At 33.9% G+C, this 23122-nt stretch overlaps 1 protein-coding gene, 1 long non-coding RNA gene and 1 pseudogene across 2 annotated transcripts; 2 read left to right on the top strand and 1 right to left on the bottom strand.

Annotated features, from left to right (window-relative positions):
• Positions 1–632: 632 nt before the first annotated feature.
• Positions 633–1924, bottom strand: LOC111905816 (uncharacterized). Its single transcript, XM_023901538.2, has 3 exons — positions 1624–1924; positions 1101–1265; positions 633–1016 (listed from the first exon to the last, which is right to left on the bottom strand). The coding sequence occupies exons 1-3, from the start codon at positions 1922–1924 to the stop codon at positions 970–972; spliced, it is 513 nt and encodes a 170-aa protein (XP_023757306.1). The 3' UTR covers positions 633–969.
• A 141-nt stretch (positions 1925–2065) lies between these two features.
• Positions 2066–2835, top strand: LOC111905817 (uncharacterized). Its single transcript, XR_002854996.3, has 2 exons — positions 2066–2198; positions 2527–2835. It is a non-coding gene; the product is annotated as an uncharacterized LOC111905817 (long non-coding RNA).
• A 7870-nt stretch (positions 2836–10705) lies between these two features.
• On the top strand, positions 10706–11234 carry LOC111905819 (basic leucine zipper 19-like; annotated as a pseudogene).
• The last annotated feature ends 11888 nt before the right edge of the window (positions 11235–23122 follow it).

Genomic DNA, 23122 nt, shown 5'->3' with positions numbered 1-23122 from the left:
ATCATGAGTCAATATCATGAAACACAAGGCATCGACATCTTTAATACATCAACTATGAATGCTATAGTATACAGACTTAGTTTGCAGCCAAACACAGACACAACTTTTTAACACATCAATGCTCCTCTTGCATGAATAGGTTATTACCACACCACATTTTCAATTCCAATCGTGCCTCATTTTATGAACAATTAATTATCAAAAGGGTAGTTTATTTACTTTCACAAGTATATAAAATTAATTTTCAAGAACGTATTTACATAACAAGCAATAACTTACAAAAAAATAAATGAAAAGCAACTCTGTCATTTGTAATTTAACTACCTACATCCCAAATCCTTTAATAAATTTATAACAAAACAAAATATTGAGTGTCTGGAAGTTTGACATAATTTTCGGTAGTGACAATAAGTGGTGGACATAGAAAAGATTGTCAAACTTTAATACTTTCATTGAAGGAAATGAAATAAAGTAGTTAAACCACAAAAATGACCAAACATATACTGGCTTTCTATATATTGCCATAATAAAAAAAAATTAGTTGCAAGAAAAAATAACTTACTTTCATTAATTCGACTATTATATCATCCTACTTTCTATTACAACATGTATATAAAGCAATGTCATCCAAATACAAAACAACTTCCACTGCTATAAACGACAAATTTTTCAAAGTATAATGTCCACATAATAAAAAAAAAGTGAAAGTACAATGATATAGAAAGTACAATGCTTTAGTAAGAAGAAAAAACCGAAAGTTCAATGGTCTACCAAAAAATGAAAATAGAATGCTATAATACATAAATAAATGAAAGTACATTGGTATTTCTTTTAGCTCTTATAGAAATATCAGTGCTACCTCCCAAACATGCATTTGAGCCATGTAAGAAATGAATAGTAGATATAGAGGATAAGGTATTTACTAATTACTACCTCTACATCTTTCACTTTCAAACAAATGGAACTCCATCAATGTTCTGCAGGACTTCCATTTCCACTTCCACTAGCTATTTCATCTGCCAAGAATCAAGAATATAAACCAATTGAAATGGAAACACAAATCCATGAAATAAACAATGAGCTGATGATTAGATAGATACCTTTAGGCAAGCCAGATGAGAGCAATCGATCAATATTGTCAACACGCCTTTGTATGGACTTCAAAACTAAATTTAGAGATGATACTCGTTTTTTAACACCAGATATTTTTGCAGCATGCTGCATAATGAAAGGTGATGGTGCATCTGCTAGAAGTTGATCCAATTCTGCAGAATAAAAATCAGTCACAAGGTAATCAAATTTGTAAGTATTAAAGATGGATGTAGTTGCGAGAATTTGATGTTATTGCATTAATGGCGACTCTGATTTTGAAACAAACTGTTTACCCATGAGAAAGAAAGTATATTTCTATTTATTGCTTCGACATCATACATGTTCAATCAACATCCAACTACATTATGCATTTTACCCCTTACTTAGCTGAAAATTCACCTAATTGATTTAGTGACTAAAGATAGGTGAGGTGAAATTTAGCAGGAAAATTGAACATCAAATCATGAATCAAAGCCGGGTTATCGAAATCCCTAATTGCAGTAGGTTTGAAGATTCGTAATCGTCACTTACCGCGGGTGAGTCGATCGATGGAGGAAGATAGCTGATCTTGACTTCGAGAAGTCTGTTGAGCTTGACTATCGAAATCCCTAATTATAGTAGATATGGTGTAAGATAAGCCCTTGCCCAATGAAGAAGACGTGGAAGCGATGTTATCATTTTTACTGTCACCGCCGTCGGCGGCAGAGGTGGTCGTCTCCTCCGGAAGCTCATTGGTAGTATCAGATGCTATGTTCTTATCATTCGGCTTACCCTTAACGACATCACCGGTATGTTCTTCGCCGGAATCGTACTGCCGCCCTTCGTCGGACATTTTTTTGGGTGGTAGGAATCAAGATTTCAAGGCCGTGGTATGAAGTTTGGCATCGGAAAACTACGTCTTGACGAGAAAAGTGGGCTTAAGCCCATTTAAATATATCTAAAGCCCAACTGCTATGGTCTAACCCAAACCCTAGCTATAAATAAAAGCCAACACGCCTTGCCTTTCTTCGTCCAGATTGATTCGACACTGTCTATCGGCCGATCAGAAATTCAGAACCCAAGAAAGAGAGCGAAAACACAAGAAAGCTTGAACCATGCGTGCCAAGGTAAAATTCTTCCTCATCATTACTCGAATTGTTTTGTTATTGGCTTCGATCGTTCGTTTAATCAATCTAAAACCCTAGGAATCTGAAGCTTCGCATCAACATAATACTTGTTTTGTGATTAGTCATTCTAAAGTTGTCTGCGTTTGCATGGATTCATTTGGTTTTCTGACATCCACTTCCCGGATGTTTTTGTTAAGTTTTTTAATACTCTTACCAATCTGATTTTCAAGTATTTAGGCTTGGGGAATTTGATAGCTCTGTATAGATTTGTTGTTAGAGTTGTAGATTTGGATGAGTAGCATTTAACTCCAGGATCTTTTTGTTGCAGTGGAAGAAGAAGCGAATGAGGAGACTAAAGAGGAAGCGACGAAAGATGAGGCAGAGATCTAAGTAGACAGTAGGATAGCTTCTTTCATTCATTCATCACCTTCTGCAGCCATGGAGTTGGTATTGACCTTTATGATGGAGCTGTATATTGTCTAGTCACTGATGGTAGCTTTTTGATTCTGTAGTGCTGGTAGGGTTGAAGTTTTGTTTGGTAACTTCATCAGGTTTTATTGCTTTTTATCTAAGACATCCAACTTTTCAGATTTTTGTGTTACTTTTGTTTGATGCTGATAATCATGTTTTTCTAATATTTGTTGGTACCTAATCTTTTTTAATTATTTCACCAAGTGGAATATCTAAGTTTTCCACATATAGTTTATGAAAAAACATGTTTTACATCTCAGAATCATGTGTTCAATGTTATGAAATTTTACATATATTTCTGAAGGTTTTATTGGAATGTAATTACTATGTTTAAGAACAATTTTAACATTTAAAAAAAACATATGTTCAACAATTTTATTATGCTTTGTTTTTGTGAAGCTTGTTTACGTATATTTTTAGATTAATTAGAACTTATTATTTTTGTGTTTTCCCATCCTTCTATTCAATATTATTAAAACCTTGGTCATCATTTTAGTTTTGGCACTCCCAATCTAATAAAACTATAAAATGGAGACAATTGTTTTTAATTTTATGAATATTAAAACCTTTGTCATCATTTTACATTCTCAAACTAGTAAAACAATAAAATGGAGACAACTGTTTTTAATTAAATGAATAGAAGGCTGGGAAGGAACACAAGATAGGTAGATATAGAAACGTTTAGCATTTTTATATCTACAAACTTAGTGCATATTAAAGGTGGTGGGTATAGTCCTCACAGCATTCGCCCACCTCACTATTAAAGCTCCAACGTGGGAAGGGGAATTGAGTGAAATTCTTTTTGATTTAGTGTTGCAGAGGCCATGGTTCTCCTCATCGATATGTCACCGTTAATACAACACCACCTCTACAACATTCCCGTAGGAGTTGGTGTGTATGCTGTGGCAAGCAGCCAACTCATTACTTTGGGCATGACATGGAGAGTGGTAAGAGTATGCATAATGGATAGTTTGTAGAGAAAGTTTAAAGATGTGGCATGTATAATTTGGATTCAATGAATTGAATTTTATGATTGTATGACATTCAATGAATATAGATTTCAATTGAAAAATGAAACATTTTAATAACTAAAAGTATGATTCAATAAACTTTGAAGAGTTCAATGTATATTTTGGCTGGAGTTTAATGGAAGATATGAAACCTTTTAATAACTAAAAATATGATCCAATAAACTTTGAAGAGTTTATAGTAGGATTTTTTTAGTATAGGAAAATAATAATGTGTCAATCAATTAAATTTTAATTAATTTTAATTAGGTCAATACATTGTGGATATTTTAAGTATCAGTTTTTAGGTTAAAGGGAGTGGTAACATTCTTGGCATCTTGCCATATTAGATTTTAGAGTGCCACATCATTTTTGATAATTTAGCATCTAACCTTAGCATTTGGTAGGGAGTGGTAATATTCATAGCATTTCATTTTCTTTTTAATTTAATTATTATGAAATAATTCTTTTTTTGTTTTAATATATATATATATATATATATATATATATATATATATATATATATATATATATATATGAGGAAGGTAATTTATATATATACTAGTTTATAACCCGTGGGCATCACGGATTAGAAAGGTAAAAATAATTTTAATTAAATTATAAAGTAATTATTGAGCAATGATAAAAAAAATTAATAATTTAATAAATTAGGTAATAGATATTACAAATAAAGTTTTTGTTGACGTGTTTGATATGTGTAAAATGGAAGAGTGAATTAGTGGAAATTTAATTAATGAGGAAAAACCTTAAAATGACAAGTGACAACTAATTAATGTGAATCTCTAATTGATTGACATGTGGCAAATGTGCTACTCTTTTATTAGGTAGGGATATATATATATATATATATATATATATATATATATATATATATATATATATATATATATATATATATATATATATATATATATATATATGCATTATAATAAACTTAAATTACCTTCCTCATTCCTCATTGCGTTTTTATAATTCTTTAATAAAAGGATTAAATTACATATCATACATATATCTTTGTGGGAGGAGTATATTTATTAAATTAAATAATAAATAGTATGATCATGTTAAAACTTTGAATATGGGGTGCATTTCTGGCCCCAAATAGTATTTGAATGTTATGAGTTTTTTTAGAGCCCCATATAGTATTTGAATGTTATGAGTTTTTTTTTCTAAAGATGTTTTTTTTGTATTTAAATAAAAAAAAATGGTGAAAAGTTAAGTTGGAAATTTAATTTTGGAGGTTTAAAATATTAAAACCGTATAAATTAAAGTGTGAGGTTGTTGAAGTCTTGAAGATTTACTTTGCAATTTAATTTTGGAAGCATATTGGAAGGGGACAGTTTTATATAGCAATGCATGGGAAATATGCTCCAACCAATCAAAAGTCTCCAATCTTTTCTGCCAAACACATAACGAGCACTCAATAGCTTAGCGAGTGCTAGGGGGCGGTATTCTCTTCTTCATAGCGAGTTTGACGATTCCTTAGCGACCGACCATTCTGTATAGCCTTACAAAGTAAAAAGTTAGATGAAATGAGATGTTGAAATTAAGGATAACGTGGGTTACCAATTTTTTCAATAATTTAAATCGGTTATTGAAAACTATTTATATATATTTTTTATTTCTTTTATTGTAGAAAGTGTTTGAATTCTATATGTGATATGCTTTTTTTACCCATTTATATACTAATATATTGCTAGCATTTCTATTTACTCTTTTATTTCATGTATTAAGCGAATCTTCGTGTGTAAGAAATATATTGCCAAGTTAAAATACTGAATTTATATGTTATTTAGAATAATCCTAAGATGTTTGGGTTGTAGGATACTTTAAGTTGTAAATAGAGACGAACCCAAAAATTATTTTAATAGGGATTAAAATGAAACATATCCTATATAATTAATACTTCAATAAGAATTTAACTAAAAACATAGTGGACATTCGACTCATAATGAAGGCTTCTATTCTTAGATTGTGTATTATTTTGTAATTATTGTGTGGTTAATTAACACAAGTTTAACTTATTATAAGTAACATTAAAACATAAGGAAACATTTTTACATTAATAAATTCAAAATCTAAAATGTAAGAGAATAAACATAGTGGATAATACTAAGTTTTGCTATGTAAAACAATATTAAAAGGAACTAAAATATATGAATATCATTATATATGAATATTATTAGGTATCCAATATTTCTATATATGTTATTCATAATATTTCACTAAAGCTAATTTAAATAATATTTTAACTAATAATGAATTGAATAACAAAAACAAAGTAAAACTTCAAAGATTAAAAATAAAAGTTGAAGCATAAAAAAACACTAAAAACTAAAATTATATATAATGTCTAATATTGATAATATATAACTAAATAATTACCTAGACAGATTAAGGGTTAATATAATAAGATGTGATGTCAATTATTTAAACGATAATGATGATGTTAGAAGCTTAAAAAAACTTGAAACATAAAATGTAATAAAATAGTGAAAATTAAACCCGTATAGTTATTAACTTTTTGATCATCATCAGAATGTTAGAACATTTAAAAAAATTGAAACATAAAAAGGAAATAAAATAGTGAAAATTAAATCCATATAGTTAGTAACTTTTTTATTTTCAAAAAAACTTCTGAGATTATATAAAACATATAAATTGTATTTAATCATCAACCAAAGAAAAACACATTTTTACAAGGAAACCCATTTATAACAGTGTAGATTGTCTATCTGGAATAGCCAAAGAAAAATACATTTTTACGAAGAATCATATTTATTTGGCGACTTTAAAATTCTTAATAGTGTAGACATCTTTTTCTTCCAAAATAACTTTGTACTTGTCAATATTTTTCTTTGTGATGAAAATCTGAATTGATTCACCCTAACAAAATGCACGACACATAATTCAAAGATTAATTTATTTAACATCATATTTATACATCTATCATTAATAACTATAAAATAAAAATAAAATAAAAAAAAACTTATTATCAATACATACCCTCTCCAACCCTATTATATCGTTTTTTATTTTTATGATTCAGCGTTTCCCATATCCTACACAATTGCACATGGATAACCCAATACTCTTTCACTAGATTAAGCTTAATTATCTTAGCGTACGTCAACTCAATAGTGAAACTTTTACTAAAAATGAAGTGTTTTTTTGGATGCTTGTAGTTAACTATTTATATGTACATATATGATAAAACTGTTTAATTTCATTGATTGCTTATTTAATGTCATGACTCTTTTAACTTCCACCTAATGTTATATTTTTAACTTACATATGTCATAATATCAAAATTTATCATAATATTAATGATTTATAATTATAATAATTATTAAAAGACAATCGAAAAGACATTGGAGTTTCAAGTGTATGAGGTTTAAATATTTTGATATGTATTATATTAGATACTAGGCGAATTCTCATGCGTTGTACAGAAAGACCTATAGAGTTGAAATCTTTACAAATATATGTTTTTAAAATATAACAATAACGTCGTTAAATTTGATATAAGAATCTGTATACTAAGTTGATATAATATATTGATTATTATGAATTATATGATAATATATACATCTATTAAAACTGTATAATCTCAATCGTTTGAATGACCTCTACCACGGGTTACTCATGAATAAAATTAAATATAATATATGGTTTAATGTCATTTATAGTTGTCGTTATTGTTAATTACCTTTTAAACTTTATTTGTTTAACGTTTTAATTTATATCATTGTAATTATTTAGAACATCAAAATTGTTTTTTGTTTTTAAATGTAACAATATAATCATTTATATAGAGTTATTTTTAACTGTTGTTATTATAAGTTATTTTAAGCTACTTATTTGAAAATTTTTAACGATTATAAAAATATCTTTAGGAAATATTTTAGTTAAATTGAGATAATAATTTAGTTTTTCCATTTAGCACTACACTTTATCATTTTTAACTATTCACAAAATATTCTTTGGGTTTTTAAGTGGAACTAAAATTTATATTTAAGTTGACCCTGTAATGTATATTTAAATTAACAATTTAAGTATTTTGTTCAAACTGTTCAAAAATTGTAGCTTTAAACAAATAACGGTTTACATACAACATATTAAATATAATAAACAAAGTATAATATGTTAAAAGTTAAAGACATAACTTTATAAGCAAAAGTAAATATATTATTTTAATATTGAAATTTAATTTATTTATGATTACACTTTAGGTTTGATATTTATTTAATCTTATTAACCAACTTATAATCATTATTAGAAAGACACTACAATTTATCACTTTTAACTATTTATAAAATATTCATTGGTTTGTTTAAGTTGAACCAACATTTATATTTAAGTTGACCTGTAATGTTATATTTAAATTAACAATTTATGTAATTTATACAAATTGTTCAAAAGTTGTTGCTTTAAAATGATAATGGTTTACATACAACATCATATTAAAACTAATAGATTAAGTATAATTTGTTAAAAGTTAAAAACATAACTTTATAAGTAGTAGTAAAAATATTCTTTTAATATTGAAATTTAGTTTATATATGATTACGGTTTGATATTTATTTAACCTTATTAACCAACTTATAATCATTATTAGAAATAAATTGAAAAGTCATTAGGGTTTCAAATGAATACGGTGAAAGGAAACATATTTCCTTTATTTAACCTTTTAACCAACTTATAATCATTATTACAAAGACACTACAATTTATCACTTTTAACTATTTACAAAATATTATTTAGGTTTTTTAAGTTGACCTAAAATTTATATTTAAGTTGACCTGTAATGTTATATTTAAATTAACAATTTAAGTATTTTATACAAATTGTTCAAAAGTTGTAGCTTTAAAATGATAATGGTTTACATACAACATCATATTAAAACTAACAAATTAAGTATAATATGTTAAAAGTTAAAAACATAACTTTATAAGTACAAGTAAAATACTCTTTTAATATTGAAATTTAGTTTATATATGATTACATTTTAGGTTTGATATTTATTTAACCTTATCAACCAACTTATAATCATTATTAGGAAGAAACTGAAAATTCATGGGAGTTTCAAATAAATATGATGAAAAAAATGCTTCCTAAGTATACTAGGTGTAACCTCGCGTGTTGTGTAAGAATGCATTTAAGTGGTTAAAATAATTATGGGAAAAAATAGAAACATGTTGAAATTTACGTTTTTAGTCATGTTTTGGGCATTAACCGAGTTATCAAATAACATAAAAAATCCATCAATTTATATTTTGATACTATCTAATATAGTCTATACCTTATAAACTTTTTTTTTACTTTTATAATATCTCATATATATTATAAGTTTTTGTATAACATTAATATAATCTACTTTTCTTATGTCCGATAATATTTTTTAGATAAAATAAGAAATAAGTTGTTTTAAATGAGCTATTAATAAACAATATTGAACTAATAAACTTTGTATTATACTATTTATATTCCAACAAAACATCCAATGTTTCATAATTGAACTTTCAAATATTAAACATTAAAATTAAAAATGAAGTCATACAAAATATATCATTATACATAAATGTCATGAAGAGTTTTAAAATAAGTCGATTAGTAAATATGATATTTAATTTTAATTACATATTTTGCAAGCTGTACGTTTGACTTTATGTTGGTGCGCCGAGAATCCTCTTCCTTAATTTTACCTAAAAATTAAGGTGAATAGGAATAATAAATAGATATTACTAAGCATTAATATAAATAATTAAAAAGGGTATGTGGATCTCCCACCACCGGTTAAAGACAACATACATATCTAGTGGTATCGATTCTTATGCGAAATTGAAGTAGTCATTCTATGTACACCTTGTTTTCTAATTACATTAACAAATACGAGTAACCAAACATAAAAAATGTTATATTTATGTAGGAAAAATATTTTAGTTAACTAACAAATTAAATAATATAAGTTTAGGAGTTAGGAGTTTCAAAACATTAATATTTTTATTAATTAATCAATTAAGTAACACATGTTGAAATTTTTACAATCATTATTAAAAGCATTTGAAATATTAGATTTTAAATGAATTTTGGTTAAAGTATTTTGACCTCTATTATAATATATATATATATATATATATATATATATATATATATATATATATATATATATATATATATACAGAGAGAGAGAGAGAGATTGAAAGTATAACATATGTATGAGTTGTAATTAATTATCCTTTTGAAACGGTACAATTACAAAACAAAAAAACATATTTAAAATAGACAAAACTTCAAAAATGGTCCCTGTGGTTTTCGAAAATATCAAGTTTAGTCCCTAAGTTCAAAAAACCTCACGGATCATCCTTGTGGTTTCAAAACATTTAACATTTGGTCCTTACGGCTAACCCCGTTACCATTAAACCGTTAAGTCAGGGGCATTTTTGTCATTTCACTCCTCAGGGACCATTTATGAGGTTTTCTATTCTTTTTTTTTTTTAAAAATAAATAATAAATAAATAAAATTTAATATGCAAGGGGTCCCACCCCTTTAGCCTTTCTATTACTTTTCTTTTACAAAAAAAGGACTCTCTCTTCCTTTCCGGGAATCTCTCTGCCAGTGGCCCATCTTCTTCGATCGTTCTTTTTCATCCATTGACATTGTTATGAAAAGGATTTTCTCTTTCGCCCCAAATTACCATCTTCATCTATAATGCTCAATTGCTTAATTACTCAATTAAGCAGTTCACTTAGTTCCAGGGTTTCTTTATCGGTAAATTTCTTCAATCAAATTGGTCAGTTACTGTGTATTGATCAATTAGACGATTATAGTTGAATTCTGTTAAAATTCTTAGCATATCCAGAGATAATCTCTAGATGATTACTTGATTAGTTATCATTTTTTGTGGCTACTTCTATTTAGAGCTCAATTTGCATCAAAATTAGTTTCTGTGTTTATTTATCTTCATTATCTGTGTTTCTAGGGTTTATAGGTTACAAATCGGAAGCAATGGATGATGGAGAACTCGATTTCTCCAACCACGAGATGTTTGTGGGTGATATCCCGAGCAGTGGTTCCATGAACAACTTCTTCGATGAAATCTTCAACGACACACACGCGTGTACTCATAAGCACACATGCAACCCTCCGGGACCTGATTCATCACACACGCACACATGTTACCATGTCCACACCAAAATCCTACCTGCTACGAGCGATGACGACAAAACCCCTACAGAAGACACCGCTGAATCCTCCGACAAAAAAGGTAAGAATCGTCCATCAGGAAACCGGTAAGCTATGAGAAAGTATCGTGAAAAGAAGAAGGCACGTGCTGCTTCATTAGAAGACGAAGTAGTTAGATTGAAAACATTGAATCAACAATTGATGAGAAGAGTTCAGAGTTAAGTAGGATTAGAAGCAGAAGTAGCGAGGCTAAAGTGTTTGCTTGTGGACATTAGAGGGAGAATCGATCGAGAAATCAGATCTTTTCCTTATCAAAAACGCCACCATCCGGTTGGTAATCAGAATTGGTAATGACAAGATGGAGGCAAAAACCTCAAGAGAGAGAGAGAGAGGTGGGACCCCTTGCATATTAAATTTTATTTATTTATTATTTATTTAAAAAAAAAGGAATACAAAACCTCATAAATGGTCCCTAAGAAGTGAAATGACAAAAATGTCCCTGACTTAACGGCTAAATGGTAACGGAGTTAGCCTGAATGACCAAATGTTAAAAGTTTTGAAACCACAGGGACGATCCGTGAGGTTTTTTAAACTTAGGGACTAAACTTGATATTTTCAAAAACCACAGGGACCATTTTTGAAGTTTTGTCTTTAAAATATTTTCGACATCACCCTATATAACATATGATCAATATATTAACGATTAAACCACAATATACAACAACTGTATTACAATAATCCAAAAACGAAGAAAATATAAAAACGAATTAGTATAACAAACTTACAAATTAAAGCTCTAATATAATAACATATCTCCAAAAGTGGTCATAAGACCTAAACCCAACACAAAAACCTTTAAGTTTGTTTTCTTTCTGAAATTTGTATATAATTTGTATGAATGTCTTCCCAAAAAATTGACCTTTTTATAGTAAACTTTTCACTAAATGCTAATTAAACATAATATAAGTTATAAAACTTTTGAGTGTTATATCATAATTAAGAAAACTTTTGAGTTGCATTAATTAAAAAAGAGGGTTTCAAATGAATGTGGTTTGAGGAAGTTAAAAAATGGGGTTTCAAATGCATGAGATTCAAGAAAAAAATGCTAGCTTTATAAGTATGTATGACTAGGCGAATATCCACGCTATCACACCCCAAAACCATGAACGGCGGAAACGTTCTGGGGCGGAGGACGTCATGTACAGTATCACAACAATGAAAAGTAGTAAACAAGCAACAACATCATCCATTGCATTAATAATATAATTTTAATACAAGTGTGTTCTGTCAAATTATAATAGACACTAAAGTATAATCAAAATGAAAGATGAGTCTTGAACGAGCTCCATCTTCTCTAAACCTTGCATCGGTACCTATCTACAGATGACCTGAGGATACAAGTTATTTTGAAAGAGAGTATCAGCTTTAAAGCAAGTGAGATCATAAGTATTAATGTGTCTTAATTTGTATGTAAGTATTGTATGACAATTAATGAAAGACTTGAAAATGTTTTGAAAGAAAGTTCGTGTAAGTATGAAAATGTTTGTAAAACAACTGTAAACGTTTGAAAAACCCTAGAAATCCCTATGATTCCTACTATTATAAAAGGGAGTCTTCTACCAAGACCTAACTGTTCTAAATGTAGTCTTCTACCAAGACTTAACTGTTCTAAATGTAGTCTTCTACCAAGACCCAACTGTTCTGAATGTAGTCTTCTACCAAGACTTAACTGTGCTGCTACTATTATTATCACAAGAATTTGTATCATTTGGTACTAGGATACTCAAATAATTCACCTCATCGGTTATGTGAATGAGTCACAAGATAGAGGTAATAATATAAATAACCTAAGTATTATCCTTTTGTACTAGGATAACTAACAGTGTCAACTGAAGACATCCGTAGATGTACATTTACCTCTGTTGCTAACAGCTGGGTATAGGAATAGTTAGTCCCTTAAAGTATACCTGTAATGGTATCAACCGTTGACATCCGTGGATGTGCTTTTACCTCTATAGCTAACAGAGATTTTAGGAATGGTTAATCCCGCAAAGTATCCTTTGGTACTAGGATATTAAATCCAATCTATCTCGCCGATTATGTGATTGTATCACAAAGTAAAGATAAGAATGAGGATTATATAACAGAATCTATACATATAAAATGTACTAGTAATTCATCATATGTTATCTATGTAAACGTACTAATGTGAGTGTACTCATGTAAATGTACTCATGTAGATGTATCTATGTAAATGTACTAATGTAAGCGTATATATGTAAACGTATTCATGTAAATGTACTCATGTAGATGTATCTATGTAATAGTATAGTAATGTACTGTGTGTACTAGCTGTAACGTGTGTTCTCTCTCTATCTAGCAAGTATTGACTCATGAATGAACTGACTCATTATATGATATCGTGTTCTAGTAATAGTTCTAGTATCTTCGTAAACTACCCATATGGTAGCTTACTAGTAATGTAACTGGTACGTATGAACATGGAAGTATACCCTTGCTACCCAAGGGTACTAAATGAACTGGAAAAACCTTTATGACTATATATATACACATGATATATAACTAATATTTAAATGACCTTCGGACGGGTACCCGATATCCCACCAGACCACATCTCAAGCGCGAAAAGGAAATAGGGTGGATAGCCTTCCTAAGTCTTTTAAACATTTCTTATATAACTATACACATATAGGCATGCAATTGATAATATAAAAGCATAAAATAAGTTTTGTAAAACCTTTGAACATAATTATTATCTAAGAAAAGATTGACTTGATGTCAATCTATAAAACGGGTTGAAAGCATGGGTTTGATAAAACAGTTTAAGTATAAAGAAACATTTGTTTGAAACACAATTGTAAATGAGTTTGAAATGAAACATACAGAGTAAAATGAACAGTTTAATAAGGAGTTTTAAACCTATAAAATGTTTATGAAAAACCATTTGAAGGAAACTATTTGGTAAAACGGCTAATGAGTAGTAAATGATTTAAATGCTGCTTATTAATCACATGTGATTGATATAATAACTAGCATGATTCTACTTATATCCCCCCTCATAAAGCATTTAAAAACATTTAAAACATTTATTAAGGGGTATGAACTCACCTGTTGTGAGTGGTATGGATGAATGAAGAGGTAGGACTGCTAGGTGTCAAGTGAAGTCTTGAACACACTCTATGATCCTAGTTAACATATAATATCACATATATGTATCCAATTAGTCTTTAAACAACTAATAAACTAGTCAAGACACCCTAGGACATGCTAAACACTTATACAAGTGTTATAAGTCTCACGGGTTGCATCTAAGTGTTGTAGGGCAAGGCTATTGGGTTTTAGGGTTCAAGGGAACCCCTAAAATGAGTTTACTCCCTAAAGACCAACACCCCTTGAGTTTACGGTTGTAAACTCTTGGTTTTACATCCGTAAGCTCCTAACCTTGTGACCATTTGTTGTTTTGAAGTTTTCTAAGCTATTCCAAGCATTCCTACTTCATGTTTAAGCCTTAGGAAGTGTTGTGTGGCATCAAAACACTCCTAAATGGAGTTTACGGTCTAAGGACCATTTCTCCATGAGTTTACTACCGTAAACTCTCATGGACTAAGGTATTTTGGTGTTTTCAAGTCCTAAACACTTCAAGGTAATAGCCTAGGTTAGATTCTAGGAATAAGGAGTAGATATGGGACATTTAAACACCTTTTGGGGTGTTTACGGTTTTGGGAGATCCCAAAACCGTAAAAACATATAAATGATTTTTTTCTTGTTCTTTTATGTGATAAACACATCAAGGATGGATCTAGACAAGTCCCTAAGGCATAATGAAGCATCTAGACACCCTAAAGCACCTCTTGGCACAAAACTTGGTGTTTACGGTTTTGGGAGCCTCCCAAAACCGTGAACACTTTGTTCTTGGTGTTCTTGGGACTTTTCCTTGGTATAAATATGTATAGCAAGCTTTAAATGACTCTAGGATAGAAGTACTTACTTTGTGGAAGCTTGAAATGAACTTAAAGTCCAAGAACACTAGTGTGTGTTCTTGGTGTTCTTGGTGTTTTGGAAATCTAGTCAAAACACATAAATGGATGGATGAAAAGATGTACAATCACTAGATTAAGTGTTATACTAACTTGAAAGGGCTAGAAACACTTACTAGTTTGAAGATTTTGAGCAAAAACTTGGATGATACTTGAGGGAGTTTTTGGAGTTTACTCTTTTGGGTAAAAATGAAAAGTGATCTACTTTGGGGAGTAAACTCATGCTTAAGGCATGAGTTTACGATTTTTGAGGGAGTTTACGGCCCAAACATAAAAGTTTGGCCGTGAACTTCTAAGCTACGTGGTATTCGCGGTTTAGAAATTTCAAGACTCGAGACGGCCCATCCGTTCACCCGTTCGTTTAAAGATTAATTATTAAAATAATCAAACGAACCTTAATTTACTATAAACAAATAAAAGTGAGCTTGACTTTTAATATGGAGTGATTGACTTTTAGGGTTTGACCAAATGAAAATTCCGGGTTGTCACATAATCCCCTCATTAGAGGGAATTTCGTCCCAAAATTAGAATTTAGGTAAGGAAGTAGGTGTGAATGATCGAGTCATGAGGTCGAAACTTCCTAATCGATTGGTTCTAGCGCTCATAAGTTAATTCGGGTCCTGGGTTGGTATCCCAACGAACCTTCACTAAACGGAGGCGGCGCTGCTTCGTCCGCTTGACCTCTCGAGCGAGGGTCACTACGGTTCTTATACGAAGGCGAGGATCTCGTGAATCTCGATCTCGTCGAGTGGGATTACGAGAGTCCCGACGGAAAGGTACGGTTTCAAGATCGGGACGCGAAGGGTAAAATGTACGTTACTGAGTTCGCGGAGTAGATCTAGTATGCGAGATACAGGACCGATTCTGGTAAGGATCTCGAGGGTCTTGACTATCTTGGATTTAGCTTTCCACGCTTTACGAAGCGTATTATGCCATTCCCAGAGTGAGACTTCCTAAAGAATTTGGTCTCTCACTTGGAATTTCCAAGGTTTCTTTTTCTTGCTTAACTTCCCAGTCAAAGGCCACCCTCTGCTGGGTCAAAGTCGTAAGGGTTTCTGTGATTTGCGAGGAGTTCTTGATGAACTATGACAGTAGGTCTGTAAGACCTAGAATTTGGTGAATTTCTGTCGGCGTCTTTGGTGCCGACCAATTCCCAACGGTTTTGGATAAATTGACAGAGTACTCAAGGATTTCCACATCACTAATAGTGTGTCTTAGGAAATTTTGACTCTTTAATTCCAAAACTCGTGTTCAGAGAACTTTGCGAGAAGTTTCTCTAAGGGTAATGTTTCCATGGGTTCCTTCTTACTACGAGGGTAGATAAGTAAGTCATTACATGGAGAAATGACGAACTGATCCAAGTAAGAAAGACGTACCCTACCCATTTAGCTCTTGAATACTATGGGCGTATTGGTCCTATCCGAGGGGTATCACTACGGACTTGAAGTGTCCGCATCGAGTTCAGAAGGTAGTCTTCCGGACGTCCTTCCCTAACACTCAAACTGGTGATATTCGGATCTCAGGTCCATTTCTGAAAACAATTCTTTCCTTGCATTTGCTCAACCAATTCATCTATGCGAGGCAGAGACAACGATTTCTAATGGAAAATCTGGACGGAGTCCTCAATAGCTGAGGTACATATGATGCAATCCGTCGACCTCTAGAAGAATAAGACCGGAGTTCTCCAGGGTGAGAAGCCTAGTCTTCCAATTCTATTTTTGTGTAGTTCGCTAAGTTGTCCGGGCTGTTCTTGTATCTCCGTAGGTGTTTAGACTGTAGGGCGATCTGATTACAGGAGTCATACTGGGTTCTAAGTTTGTTCACATGACGATGCGATTACTCGTAGTCTTGGGCAGTTCTCCGTCCTGAAGTTCATGTTAGAACTCATACATGGTTCAACGATCAAAATCTCGTGTATACAAGTCGTATATAATTAAGATTGAAAAGATAGTCGAATAACTGATTCTTCTTTTCATTCGCATCCTCATGAGGAAAGGAAGTTAAAGTGGAATCATCAATTCTAAACCTGTAGAACCTTGATTATATATCACCCTTATGTACACATTCCTCAGTGATAGATCAACCGTATGAATCCTTGGATTGAACTTGACGTACTACACGAGTGGTACTTCGGGGATTTCTTCGGAAAGGAAAAGAACTATGAGGTACTCCATGCATGAGTACTTCGATGTTCTGATATGACGGCTTCGCTAAAAAGACGTTTACTAAGGAAGAGATGTACTTATGAAGCTGGTATGGTGTGGATCAAATTGAATCTAGTTGTATGATAATGTCGGAATCATAAGGAAAATTAAAGACATTAGATTTGAACATAAGGCGTTACAGACAAACACAACCGTGCAAACATCAACAAAGTTACAGTACTTTAGACTTACTACGCACATTCTGATGAAAGCTAGCTATGGCACCGAAGGCTTTCCCATCTCCATTTCAAGGATATCAACAAACTTGTTACAGGAGGTCATGTTCGGGGTCTTCCATTGCTCAAGTTTGATCGAGAACATTTGTGTGCTGCATGTGAAATGGGGAAGCAGAGTCGTCAAAGTCACCCATCCATAATAAACACTAAAGTCGTTGAACCACTTGAGTTAATTCACATTGACTTGTGTGGTCCCTCATCTATCGAAAGCATTGGCGGTAGCAAGTATATTCTTGTTATTGTTGATGACTTTTCACGTTTTACATGGGTGTTCTTTCTGAAGCACAAATCTGAGGCAACTCTCAAGCTAAAGATGTTTATCAAGCAGGTTGAAGTGCAATTGAAGAAAGTTGTTCGCAACATCAGAAGCGACAATGGGCTGGAGTTCAAGAATAGAGAATTTGAAGACTTTTTAGCAGAAAAAGGAACCAGTCACAACTTCTCAGCTCCCTACACCCCTCACCAAAACGGGATTGTCGAAAGACGAAACTGATCTTTCTGTGAGGTGCTGACCAGTTCTTAGGTGCTGACCAGTTCTCAATGGCTTTAATTTTGGATGGGTCCACGTGGATTCCCTCTTCGCTTACCACGTGTCCTAAGAATTCGACTCTCCGGATCCAAAATTCACATTTCGAGAACTTCGCATAAAGCTTCTCTTTTCGTAATGTCTCTAGAACTTGTTGCAGGTGATCGCCATGCTCTTTCTTACTTCGGGAGTAGATCAGGATGTCGTCAATGAAAACGATGACGAACTGATCCAAGTAAGGTCGGCATACTCTATTCATCAGATCCATGAAGACTGCGGGCGCATTGGTCAATCCGAATGGCATCACCACGAACTCATAATGTCCGTAACGAGTTCGGAAGGCTGTCTTCGGCACATCCTCCTCTAGCACTCGTAACTGGTGATATCCGGATCTCAGATCAATCTTAGAAAAATAGCTCGCCCCTTGCAGTTGGTCGAATAGATCATCTATGCGAGGTAGAGGGTAACGATTCTTAACCGTCAGTTTGTTGAGTTCTCTGTAGTCAATACACATACAGAATGATCCATCTTTCTTCTTAACAAACAAGACCGGTGCTCCACAAGGTGAGAAACTCGGTCTTATAAAGCCCTTGCTGAGCAGTTCGTTAAGTTGACCAGAGAGTTCCTGCATCTCAGCTGGTGCTAAGCGGTAGGGCGACTTGGCTACTGGGGTAGCTCCTGGGACTAAGTCGATTCTGAACTCGACCTGTCGTTGCGGAGGTAACCCGGGTAGTTCTTCTGGGAAAATGTCGGGGAAGTCGCTCACTACAGGGATGTTCTTTAGTTCTTTCGTTTCGAGGCTTGTGTCGACGATGTGAGCAAGGAATGCATGGTATTCCTTACGCAGATACTTCTGTGCTTGAATACTTGATATGATGCGAAGACTTGCACCGGGTTTGTCGCCGTAGACTATAAGAGTTTCGTTAGACGGAAGGTTTAGACGGACTGCTTTCTCGTAGCACATGATGTCGGCGCGATGAAGGCTTAACCAATCCATGCAAATGATAACGTCAAAACTTTTTATTGAGACTGGCATGAGGTCGATTGGGAATGAATGGTTATCTAGAGTTAGGGTACAACCTAAGTATATGCTACTCGTACTTTCAGTTTTTCCATTAGCCATTTCTACTATGAATAGTTCTTTGAGTGCGTGCGGTGGTTGATTAAGAATGCGAGCAAATTTATGGTTTACGAAGCTTCGCTCCGCTCCACTATCGAACAGAATGCATGCATAGGAGTTATCGAGGAGGAATGTACCAGTTACCACTGTCGGGTCAGCAACTGCTTCTCCGTGGCCTATAGCTAGTACCCTTCCTGCTCCACCAACATTCTTTGCTTTGGGGCAGTCCCTCTTATAGTGGCCTGCTTCGCCACATCCATAGCAGGTCGGGCTCGTGCCAGAGCCAGGGACTTGGTTGATAGATTGTGCCGGGAACTTATAGAAACGGACGGTGTGTCCTTTCCTATTGCAGTTAGAGCACTGCATTTCACGGCAGGGGCCGTTGTGGTGGTAGTTGCATTTGTTGCACTTGGGCGAACTTCCAGCATACTGACCCACCGGAGCAGTAGTAGCAGCAGCGGTTATTGCGGCATGTATTGCCACAATTTGCTGCTTTTTGGCAGCCTGTTGCTTCTTCTTTTCATCGCAGAATTTCCGCTTAGTATCAGCGGGTTTGGAGGGTTCCGGGATGGTTAGGGTGGTTGTGGTTGCAGGGGTTTTGACTCCATGGTCAATGAGTCGTTGTGCCAATCGCTTGGCACTGTCGAAGGTAGCGGGGTTTGATGCTAGAACATTCCCCTGATACGGAGGCACTAGCCCCCATATGTACCTCTCGATCTTCTTCCCCTCGGTGGGAACCATATTGGGGCACAGGGCCACCAGCTCGCTGAATCAGGCAGTATAAGCGACCACGTTGGTGCCCTTCATCGTCAGGTTCCAAAGTTCCTGCTCCAGTTTCTGGATCTCGCCCCTCGGGCAGTATTCCTCATTCATGAGGTCTTTCATTGTTTCCCAGCCTATGTCGTTGGCTACGACGAGAGTTAGTGCCTTAACATGGCCGTTCCACCATGTCAGGGCCTTTCCTTCAAAGGTGCATGCGGCGTACTTGACTTTACTCACCGCAGGGCATGAACAGATTTCAAAGACTGATTCAGTCTTCTCGAGCCATTGCGAGAGGGAAATGACTCCGCCGGTGCCGCAAAAAGGCTTCGGTTTGCAATTTGTGAAATCCTTGTATGAGCACTCTCTCGAGCGCACAGGGGTTTCAACCGGGGTTGATTCCACAAGGGTTCCACCTCTGCTGGCATCAGAAGAGTGATACTGAGCCATGGCAGTTGCCACTGTTGCAGCTACGGCAACATTCAGGGCTACAGTATCGATGACCGGAGGCGGAGGAGGTGGTGGTGCAGGATTATTCCTGGGAGATTTGCGAGGAGGCATCTTTCAGCTATAAGTTTATAAAGATAAGAAAAATGGTAAGAATCAATTTTGTAAGCTATGTGAGAGTGACACATGGACTAACTAACCATAGCCCAACAGTTGAATGAGTGTTTGAAATCACAATAAGAAATATTAGTAGGAAAGCACAAGTGTATAGATTTTTCCCACAGATTAGATAGATTTCAATAATACTGGTATTACTGATGTAATAAGTTCAGGGAAAATCGACCTAACAGTAGGTCTTACATCATATCATATAGAAAAGTTTGACAATTCTTAGATTCCTAATTAGAGTACTGAAAGTTAGGAATATTTTACAGACAAGTGCTACTTAGAGCACAGATGTTAAAGGTTATTCTTTAATCAAAAGACAGAGATGTACTAGACATCATCTAATGGCAATGGGAATTCCTCGGGCGAGCCCTGAGGTCGGACACTTGATGAAACACCTCTTGAAGGTGTCGATCCTGAGCCCTCTGACGAGCTCGAAGTTCCAAGATTTCAGCTCGTGAGGCAGCCAGCTGCTGCTGCTGCTGCAGGATTTCATTGGTTCTCCGGGTCCGTTCCATGTCTTCTTCAAGACGGCGGATGCGGACTGTGTTGACACCTGAGTTGGCATCAATCTTTATGACCCGGTCGATGGCTGCTCGACCTTGCTCGACATTACGAGCTATTCTGCGGATAATGACAGGCAGAGCTCGATCAGCAGAGCCACCATCGCTGACGTTGTAAAAGCTTCGGTCCCCAAAGTATGGTAAGGGTTGACCCTGTTCATCACTCCAGCGATTCAAGTTGTTTGCCTACAAGGGAGTAGGACCTGGAAAAGCTGGTCGAGGGTTGTTGTTCGGGGCTTGACCTACGAGCGGTAGGTTGTTGACTTCAGGCTCGGAGTCGGATCCATCAGAAAAGCCTTCTGCGAGGTGATCATCCAAAGGGATTGGATGCTCATCTTCGGGCTCTTCATCGATCCACCCAGCATTGCCTTCATTTGGAAAGTACGGGTCGCCGTGATGGAATCCAGCCATTTAGATCTACGCGAGAAGAGAGGTATAAGAATATAGTATACGTGTAACTAGTAGTACAAAATACACTTATAGTATTTTAAGTTTAAGTTCTACTGATCTTCTTGTGGTATTGTTGGTAAGTTTTTAGACTTGTTAACCTATCACAACCATTCTAGGGCATATGCTAATCACTCCTAGGACTAGCATAGTTGATCAGGCTATGCCATTCCCAGGACTGACCATACATCCCTGAGCTCACTTGTGATATTTAACAATCGTAATACTTTTGTTCTTGTCATTGTGACACTGATTTTAGTATGAATGCAGACTAGTATACTTAATTAAATATTTTAATATTTAAAGTATAGACTCTTGGTCAGAGTGTTTTAATCCCTAATGGGTTTATAGTTTAGTATATCTTTTATGGGTTGACATACTTGATTCACTATAAACAATGCTCTGATACCAATCTGTCACACCCCAAAACCAAGAACGGCGGAAACGTTCTGGGGCGGAGGACGTCATGTAAAGTATCACAACACAATAAATGTAAATAAGCAAACAACATCATCCATTGCATTAAATATATAATTTTAATACAAACGTGTTCTGTACAGTTTTAGACACCAAAAATATAAGGTAAATCAAAATAATAATATGATGAGTCTTGAATGCGCTCCATCTTCTCAAAAGCTGGCATCGGTACCTATCTACTGATGACCTGAGAATACAAGTTATTTCGAAAGAGTTTATCAGCATTAAGCTGGTGAGTTCATAAGTATTTTTAGTGTCGGTGTTTGTTATCAAAAACGTTTGAACGTGTCTCAAGTATAAGTTTGTAAAATGTATGTAAGTGTTTGTAAAAGTTTGAATCTCTCAGAAAAACCTATATTTTCTATTAAAGTAGCCTTCTACCAAGGCTTAACTGTTTTGTATGTTCGTTTGTTGTAAAAGTGTGTAATTTCCCAAGTGCAACTATCTTTTAACAAAATATAGTTTTTACATTAAAGTTCAAGTGAGGTTATCACTAAAAATATGTAATGGGTAAATCATTGTAGTACTGTAGCTTAGTTTTATAGTAACTACTGTTGTACTAACTACCTTAAACCGGATTTATATTAAGGTAAAATGTGATAATTGCACCATGCTATCGACTGGTAACAACGACATACGAATGGTCGTAATAACGGAATGACGTTTGGCACCCGCAGACCTGCAGGTCCGGCTGTAGCTAGCAGCAAGGTGTAGGATAGTCAATCCAGTATAGATCTATACGCAAACTCACACAAACTCCAAGAGAATTCTGGCTACAACTCGGGCCATGACATTTAAGGTATGCTCCGATATAGTGGATCACAATTGTTAACGTATTAATGTAAGGGTAATGTTTCTCGTTCTAGTATAGTTGTATATGGACTCATGAATGAACTGACTCATTGATCTAGCAGTTGTAATAGTATGATCGTGTGTTACCCCGATGGTAACTTACTAATGGTGTGTCTAGTACGTATGAATATGGAAGTACTTTTATGTCTATATATGTATATTTGATATATAATTAATATTGAAACGACCTTCGGATGGTCACCCGAAATCCCACCAGACCACATCCAAATCGAGAAAAAGGAAATAGGGCGGATGGCCTTCCTAAGACCATTAAACATTATTTATACATCTATACATATATGGGCATGCAATTTATAATATAAAAGCATAAATAAGTTTTTACAAGACATTTGAAACATAAGTATTATTTTAAGAAAAGATCGAC

The sequence above is a fragment of the Lactuca sativa genome, chromosome 7 (genome assembly GCF_002870075.4).
Source record: "Lactuca sativa cultivar Salinas chromosome 7, Lsat_Salinas_v11, whole genome shotgun sequence".
In the NCBI taxonomy this organism is placed as follows: Eukaryota; Viridiplantae; Streptophyta; class Magnoliopsida; order Asterales; family Asteraceae; genus Lactuca; species Lactuca sativa.
The sequence above is the reverse complement of the archived record's forward strand: the minus strand, read 5'-3'. Positions and strand labels throughout refer to the sequence as shown.

Bases quoted from the DNA above. Each gene is read 5' to 3' on its own strand.
- LOC111905816 (XM_023901538.2), bottom strand. From the start codon at position 1,924: ATGTCCGACGAAGGGCGGCAGTACGATTCCGGCGAAGAACATACCGGT. The intron at 1,266-1,623 runs GTAAGTGACGAT...TTTATTCTGCAG, and splicing joins CATCGATCGACTCACCCGCG to AATTGGATCAACTTCTAGCA. The intron at 1,017-1,100 runs GTATCTATCTAA...GATTCTTGGCAG, and splicing joins CTCATCTGGCTTGCCTAAAG to ATGAAATAGCTAGTGGAAGT.